We start from the raw sequence: 8,652 nt of genomic DNA on the forward strand, positions 1-8,652 counted from the left end.
AACATATTTGGTAGTTTTGCTGACTTTCAATAAAATTTCTGATCGGATTTTATAGACCTTTTTCTAACACGGCTAATTTAGATATGCATATATATATATATATATATATATACGTTTAAGCCTCTATCTATGTTTCATAAAATTTTACTTCCATATAATAAACGACCTTGCTATAAAACTTATTTTTCTTGTAATCCCTATTATTAGATGGCCGCAAGCATTACGTTCACACATATCAATTTATTATGTGTTAATTATCGTTACATTTGTTTTTTCTTTTTCACAGGAAGTTAATGAAGTCATTATGTGCTCCGGTGTTAACTATAAAAAGAGGTGAGGAAGATGCTGACTGCCCTGTTCTTCTAGCCAGTAAGTTTTTATTTTCCTTTGAAGAATTTCTAGACAGCAGAAGATCAATTCAGTAAAATGATTTACTAGATTATCTTCATTTATGTATTTAAGCGATTTTTTAATTTCAGCTAAATTTGTTGCCTTATTAAGTTCTCTCACATGCTAACATTTTCCCACATACTATTTTAGGTAATGGTTGCATGATCGATTCTTATAAGAAGGATCACAATGGACTGTTAGTTTCACAACATCAAACCTGTGTTTTTGAAGAAAGAAAATGTAATATATATGGGTTGACTTATCTTGACAAACAGGGTATGCGTGCACCGTTTTGCTCGTTTTCTAAACTATCATTAAAAATTACTGATAGTGAATAATCATTTATCAGTTAATTAGTGTGTATTAAGAATACAATTACTGCTACAGAGGGATGTACTAGAGGGATGTACTATATTGCAAGTAGTATCGATTATGGCAGTTTAGTTATAGTAAAATGTTACCAGTGCGTTAAGTGATTTTTTGAAGTTATTTTTCAAAATGATAGTTAAAAATAGAGAAAGTTAAATTCAAGAAAAAGGATTTGTAATATCCGATTTGGTTCTTTTAGGAGTAATTAATATCTATTTAACATATAATTTCCCATTAAGCATTGGCGTTACTGATATTACAAACCATTCTTTTAAAACTTAACATTCCCTATTTTTAACTATCAAATAACTTCAGAAAAATTACTTAACGCACTGGTAATCTTTTATTATAACTAAACTGCAATTTTTCTCATTATAAGATAGGCGTTTTTCTTCCAAATCAGTAATACGTTTTTGTTTTTTTTTAAATTAGTAAGTCATACGTTCCTTTATTTAAAAAGATTTGGAATGCTTTAATATCGGCGTGGTCGCAGATCTGAAAAAGATGAGTTCCATCTGATCTACTTATCACTTAATCATAGTATTGTAATTTTTTTTTCCAGTTAGATTAGAAATATGTGTAAGATTTATCTCATAGACCAGAACAGCATTTGATTTTTTTAGAGACATTTGAGTCACTTCTGAAAATTTTGTAATTTTGAGAGCTATTTTTAAGGTGTCGTTTTTAGATGTTTTATTCGCCTATGGCGAAAAATTGGTAGCAGTGATACATCAGTTTTCCAGCACTCCGCAGAAACAAGTATTTACTTTTAAAGACTGGATCCAAGCCTTGCGTGTTTTTAATAAGCAAGAGGAGCCAAGACACTCCGTGGAGGTTAGATTATACTGTGTATGATTCAGATTTCATTTTAATTAGTTCTTGAAATGCATTTCTTAGGCATAATTTTCCAAATAATGTATTATACTATCTTTTAGGGATTTATTTACTAATGGCACTTTTTGAAAATTTGCGACTAGTTTGAAGTGATATTTTTTCAGTGATAGGTTTCAGTCATTTCAGACAGCTAAATAACTTATTCCATTTTTGCTTTTTTGATAGATAGTAACACTGTCCATCAATAATGCAGTGCAACTTCTCCGTCTGGACGTTTCTGCTGGAAGTTCAAATCTTGCCATTGAAGAAGTGACAACTGTGAAGTCAAGTTACCGAGTTTCCATGTAAATTTTTGAAAAAATTGTAGATTTCAAACCTCTTTAAGTTCTTATTGTTTAGCTTTAAGACAATTTTTGAGATGAAAATGGGTTCAGTAAGGCAAGTATTGATATTAATTGCATAGGCCAAGTTTAAAGAGTCGTTTATATCATAATTTGCCATGTGTTATTAATAATTTGATTTTTATAGGACTATTTAATCACTTTATTTATGTGAAACTTGAATTATAAGTAATAACATGTAATGATTTTCAAAAATTTCAATTCCAAGTTTTGCAGAACGCATTCAGTTTTGGATGGCGATAGTTGGAATAGTCTTCGCACAGTAGCTGGTACCGTTATGGGTGATATAATCATTTCGTATCCCTCCAAATCTTCTTCTCCTTTTCACGTTCTAAGGCATCACATGGTTCGGAATTTGCGAAGTTTTCTGCATTAAGTGACTAGACAAAAATATTAAACCGTACTTTTGAATATCGATGGTTGACAAATTGGAGTATCAATTAGAAGAAACTAATGAAGCGGATTGAGTACAAAATTCTTTGACTTTAATAGTTTAAATGGCTTATTCTATCCTAAAAAGTTTTTATTGTGCTTTTGTGCCTCACATTGCCAACCAGTAATATGGTGTAGTTTTTCCCAGTAGGTTATTTATGCATGTGAAGAAGTAAATCTACTAATAATTGATACAAATTAACTATTGCAGGGTATGATTTTCGGCTTACTCATAAAATGTAACTTTCTGTTTTCTGTGTCGGATGACAGGAGCTTGCATATGTGGTCCCTGGATGATGCTCGTCATTTAGACGAATGTTATGGGCATTCAACAAGGCCATTTTCTATTTGTGATGGACCGCAAAATGTGGTATTCACTGGAAGTCAAGTGTGTTATTTTTTAGTTCACAGTTTTGTTGTTTCTATTTTTATTACTACTTTTTCTACATTTTGAAAAACTAAGGTATTGATTTTTGACAAAAGTGCTTTTTTCAACTCTTTGGCATATCAGATTCAGCTGAATTATTTCATGATTACAAAATGCTAATATTGTTTCTTTTTCTGTGAGAAATATTTTAATCTTTAGGATGATTTAGCTATTCTTAATGCTTTTATATGATCCTATAAGTGTTTTGGTTTAGGACGGATGTATATGTATGTGGTTGTATGGTGAATCATTTGTTTCGCTTTTAAAGTTGATACACACGGGTTGTGGTGTTATCCGTTCTTTTCTGTTTGTATCTCAAGAACTGGTAAATTTTTTTGGTCCCATTGTTTTATGAAGATTTGTTTAAATTAAATTGCAGTTCCAATTTCTTATTCTTCAGATACCTTAAAATTTGCTTTAGATACAAAAATTATTGCTTGTGCAAGGATTCATTGTTATTTGTAGTTTTCTGCTTCTTTATCATAATTCACGATTAATTTTCAGTTTTTTGGCACAGATTATGGGTTCTTTGGATCTGTAACATTTCCAGAAAATATAGAAAATATGCAAACCGTTAACCTCATTTATCCAAATCTGACAGTGCAATCATTCGTTGCGGTTTCACAACAATGCTATTATATTTTGGATTTACAAGGGTTAGTTGTCGCAACTTTTTAAAATTATTTTCATAAATAAATAGCAATAATAGAAATATTACATAAAGAAAGAGAGTAAATCTAAATGGAAGGTGTTGGTAAGCAAAGATGTGGAAAAAAGTTTGTGTGGGAAAATGCTACAGCATAGTTATATAATGATTTATGAAATTTTTTTCAAGCTTTTTGGATATACTTCAGTAGAAACTCTGTGGTTTTTCTGTTTTAAAACGAGTTGATTTATTGATGTAATTAGTTTGGTAATCCATAATGCTGCTAGAAATATGTCCATATCATACAACAGCCATACTACGTAATTTCAGAACACTATATGAAGCAAATGCAGTTTCCTTAAGTAAAATAATGCAATGCAGTTCCGCCAGATCCAACTCACTGAAATTATCACCATGCCGAAAATACGTAGCTTTTTCAGAAGACAAAAAAATGCATGTAGTAAGAAGTAAGTAGCTTTCAGGATAACTTCTATCTAAATGCTTCATGCGCTTACTTAGATATTTATTTTTACATGTTCACTTAATAAATAGCATGTAAAAAGTGGGCTTTTCCTTTCCATGAAATTCATTATTTTATCTAAGTTCGTTTCTTTTTTTTTTTCTAGTTGAGGACCGCAAATGCTCTCTTTTTTGTACTGTTGATCAAATACTGGATTTGTTTTGGGTTGACAGTTATTTATTTCTCACATTAATCAACTTTAAAAATGTGAGTTGTTTGATTTTTACTAAGAGTTTATGATTTTATATTTCTATTCCTCTTTTGTCCCTCGTCGTTTGGATTTTTTTCAAAAATCCCCCAAACAGATATGTTCAAAATTGCTAATAATTTCAAAAGCTGCACACTTCCCAGTGGGGTTATTGGGTTGAAGTATTTTCTTCTAAAAAGTATGCATATTGATGGTAACGTCAAAAATTGTACAAAAGCATTTTTAACCAAGTTGCAGCTACTACTTCACTTATCGGAGGATATGTCAGAATGGATAAACCACACTTTGCAAATAGACGTGCGAGAAATTTTCTCTTGTGTTACGATTCATGCCGGGGATCTTTTTCTTGGTACAAACAAAGGTTCGATTGTTGTTGCGCATGATCTTAAGGTAACGCAACAAGACATAATTAATTTGCTTTTTATTATTTCTAATTTTACGTTGAATATCCAAATAAATAATGGTGAGATCTGTGTTTACATGGGTTTTTGTGCTTTTGAATGTTATGTTTTCCCTTAATAACAAGAAGTTAATTGTGGTGTTTCATCGCTGCAACTGTTTTTTTGCGAAAATGCAGTTCCATGATTTGTAATTTCAACACAGTTCAGTGAATTAAAGTGTAAATTCACCCAGCTGGTTCATTTTTCTTTTTTTTTTTTTTTTTTTTCAATTTAAATTATATAATATTGTCTACCATTTTAGATGAAACAGATTATAAAACGAGCCCATGGTAAAAATGGTGTTACAGATGTGAAATTTTATAGGAATAAATTATTGTCTATTGGACGTGATGGGAAATTGTGCATCTGGAAGAGAGATTATGGTTCGAGTTATTCAACATTAATTAATTAGAGTCATGTTTTGTTATGACTCATAATTGAAATAAAAATTAAGCTTTCAGTTAAATGTCGTTTTTAGAGAATCCTCTGCAGCTATTGTCTTGGTCTAAACCTTCTACTGCAATCGAAATGGAATGGCCGTGTAGGTTTTTGGAAGCAACAAACCAGTTATATGTGGCAGGGTTCCGTGGAGTGCGTATAGTTTTTTTCTTTTTTCTTTGAAATATAATTAATGAATACAAAACTGCTTTTTACGAAATCGTATTTTTCATAATCCCATTCAGTTTGTAGGGTAACTTTATTCTGGTGAATTATGAGAGCGGACATTGCGTTTGTGACGTATGGTGTGGTGGAAGACGTCGGTCATGGTGCTTGTCAGTATTGGAAGAAAATGGAAATTATAAAGGATCGAAATCATTGTGTTTTGAATTTGTTATTAAAAAAAGGATTTCAAGAATCACACTTTATATGAGTGATTTACGAGTAATTAAGGTAAAGATACACGATTTCTTATTATGCTAAACTGACGATTATTTACCTTCATCATCTATATAGGTTTTCTCGAGGGGATATTGGAATTTTAGTGAATTTTTTCTTGAATTGTTTCGGTTCTGAAAAGGACAGTAGGTTAGTTCGATCTTTTCCTTTGACTGAATATAAAAATCTTGCTAAGGGATTTTGAAATCACGATCAAACATGAACTAATCTTTAAGATAGTTTCAAATTGATCTTTTAAGCAAAAAATATTTTTGCTTCATATATCTTCTGTATACATTTTCTGCACCGTATACATTCTCCATACACATATAACAAAAAACCTACAGAGAAATTAATTTTTAGTCATTTCCTCGACCTGCATGTATATATAATGCATTTTCGTTTTCAGCCTAATTTGCATTTGTCCAACATCACATCTATAGCAGTTACAAAAATTGATCAAAAAGACTTTTATGTTACCGGTGGTATTGACGCTATGCTTGTCTTATCCAGATTTACCAATTCAGGTTTGACAGATTCTGTAACGATATGATTGTATAAAATAGTTACAATATTTCTTAGAAAAGTGCTTTCCTAAAATATGAAAAAATATGAAAATTTGGTTTTCTACAATTATCAATTTCAGGAAATGATTATGACAAGCTTTCAGGATCTGTTGAAGTAGTGCAGCGATTGCAAGCTCATTCGTCTTCAGTGTACTGTATTTCTGCAATGAGTCCATACCTCATATCGGTTGGGGGAAAATCTGAAATTTTCATTTGGCGTCTAGAAGCAGGTATATTTCAGTATATAATTCATATGTTTAATTCTTTATTAAATGGATGTAATGTTTTCCAGGAAATCTACAGCAGTTATTTAACACTCGCATGAAAGGGGATTGCAGATTGTTAAGTGTTCAATTTGTATCAGTCAGTCCTTACATTCGATTCGTGGTTTCATGCTCGGATGGAAGATTAATGTAAGTAAAACTGTATGTTGCAGCAATTAGTTTTATTTGACTGCTGCAGCCATTTAGAATTATTTTCTGTAACGTAAAGAAAATTCGCAAATTTCTTCTCTTTAAGGATTTACGAGTTAAGTAAAGTTTTGGATTCAAAAAAACAAACAGTTTTATTTGAATCGTTTGGTGGTGATGGAATTATGGTTAAAGTTTCTTGCGCTTCGTTAAATGAAATCGCTCTATGTGGCGCTGTCTCATCTACAGGAATGTTACACATCTGGAGTTTATCAGAATTAGTTGATGTGAAAGATCATAGAAGGATTGAAGTGGAGAAATGTGGACTCAGTGCATTGAGCATGTACAGCGAAGATGGTAGTTTTTTTTTTCTTAAGACTTGAATTTTGAATTTTAGAAGTGTTGAGTTTTTGAAAGTGAAAAAACCAGCAACACTCACCATTTTTACCTTCTCAATTACTTAAATTTCAATAGTTTACTTTATTTATATTTTAGAGCTCTTATACGTTGGTGTAGGCTCTGAATCAGGCACTGTCAGTATATTTCAGTTCGAAAAAAATTGGAAATTTGTGAAAAGTATTAACTGTTGGCATAGTGCTACATGCACAGGTGGACATTTATTTTTTTTTTTTTTACTGGTGAAACATGAATAAATTATCTGTTGCTTAAGCGGTCGGTTTCACATTAATTTGCTGGGTTTTGAAAGCAAAACCTGCTTGTCTATATTTTCCATTATTTTTATTTTCCAAGTTTTTTTTTTCTTCTTGGTTAGGATGAATTATTATAGATTTGCGTCTTCATCGAACCGCGCAATCATTTTTGGTATTTTCAATAGCATTAGACTGCAGATTAGCTGTGTTTCTCTATTCTCCTGGTTTTAAAATGGTAAGCTACTATCAGTTTGTTGGGATTGAACCTTTGCATCAATAATGTGTGATCTACTCAGACAAATTAAAATTTATAGTTTTTTTTTTTTTCTATTTTTAATGAAATAAAGTAATAAGTATGGCATAAGAATTCTAGTTATCTATCCTTTCCAGTTGATATTAATTTTTTGCTTCCATTCAATTTACGCGAATTAGATTAATAACTTAGGTCCTTCCCCTCTTCTAAGTTGGTACGAAATAAATAGCTGTTTTGAAACGTTGTTTCAAAACTTTAACTAAAGCACAAAAGAATGTCATTCCTTCGGCGATTTGATTATATGACAAGAATTAGAGTTAATCTATTGGGAACTCTGAATTATGAACTTTGCTATCATATTGAAATCTCTTTTCTTTCACAGATGTGATTACATTTTCCGGAAATTAACGCTTTGTTCACGAGGTAGCATTTTATCTTCGTTTAAAATGACTACTTAAGAAGGTTACAGGATAGGTCTGTTATTCCTACATGTATTTGAAATTAACCTAATATATATATATATATATATATATATATATATATATATATATATATATATTTAAACATGACAACTTCCAATAATTTTCAATGTGTTCTGCTTCTCCTGTGTTATTCCTTTAGCCATATTATTGAATTGAATTGTCATGGTTAATTTTTCCGACATAAAAAAAACAAAATTATTCTGTGATCTGAAGTATTCTGTCTTCTTAAGTGCATGGTTTTTCAACTTTTTTAAGTACATTTTGCGATAAAAAAATAAAACATTGTATTGTCATTGTTCCTAGTTTTATTTCTTTCTAAAGGTTTATTCCTTTGTTTCAGTTGAGCTTCCAGCAGTCTGTGTTATTAAATATCGCCGATCCTTCATCGTTAATCGTCTCGAATGTCAGTAACAAACTAGCGAAGTGTATAATAGCTGGTACATCGATCTGTCTTGTTTACTTCGACGATTCTCCTCCACATTTCTGTGATGGATAACCGAACGTTGAAATAAGGAGTGCTAAGGTAAAAGATTGATCAGTTCTTTGTTTGTCCTTTGTATGTTAGAGGGAAGCCAACATGTCTGCTACAGGTTGTTGAAAGAAAAGGTGTTAAAAAAGTATAGATTTGAAGGCACTGTTTGTGTGCATTTTTTATCTTGAATGATTTTGTTAAGGATCAGAAATAAAAGGAATTTAAAGGTTTATCTTGATCGTAGAGTAGGCAGTTCAATTAATGCACTATGTAACC

The 8,652-nt window shown here is 31.1% G+C and overlaps 1 protein-coding gene across 1 annotated transcript; it reads left to right on the forward strand.

The window, feature by feature from the left end:
- Window positions 1–293: 293 nt before the first annotated feature.
- Bm6789 (Uncharacterized protein) lies at window positions 294–8,400 on the forward strand (the record flags this gene model as incomplete). Its single annotated transcript, XM_043075666.1, has 21 exons — window positions 294–369; window positions 541–666; window positions 1,448–1,593; window positions 1,819–1,937; window positions 2,211–2,340; window positions 2,638–2,814; window positions 3,068–3,178; window positions 3,358–3,509; window positions 3,830–3,966; window positions 4,126–4,226; window positions 4,465–4,617; window positions 4,930–5,050; window positions 5,146–5,258; window positions 5,358–5,558; window positions 5,953–6,070; window positions 6,214–6,339; window positions 6,402–6,522; window positions 6,629–6,876; window positions 7,015–7,128; window positions 7,307–7,404; window positions 8,245–8,400. The coding sequence occupies 21 exons, from the start codon at window positions 294–296 to the stop codon at window positions 8,398–8,400; spliced, it is 2,844 nt and encodes a 947-aa protein (XP_042931600.1).
- Window positions 8,401–8,652: the final 252 nt, after the last annotated feature.

Source organism: Brugia malayi (assembly GCF_000002995.4).
Source record: "Brugia malayi strain FR3 genome assembly, contig: Bm_v4_ChrX_scaffold_001, whole genome shotgun sequence".
NCBI classification, from domain to species: domain Eukaryota; kingdom Metazoa; phylum Nematoda; class Chromadorea; order Rhabditida; family Onchocercidae; genus Brugia; species Brugia malayi.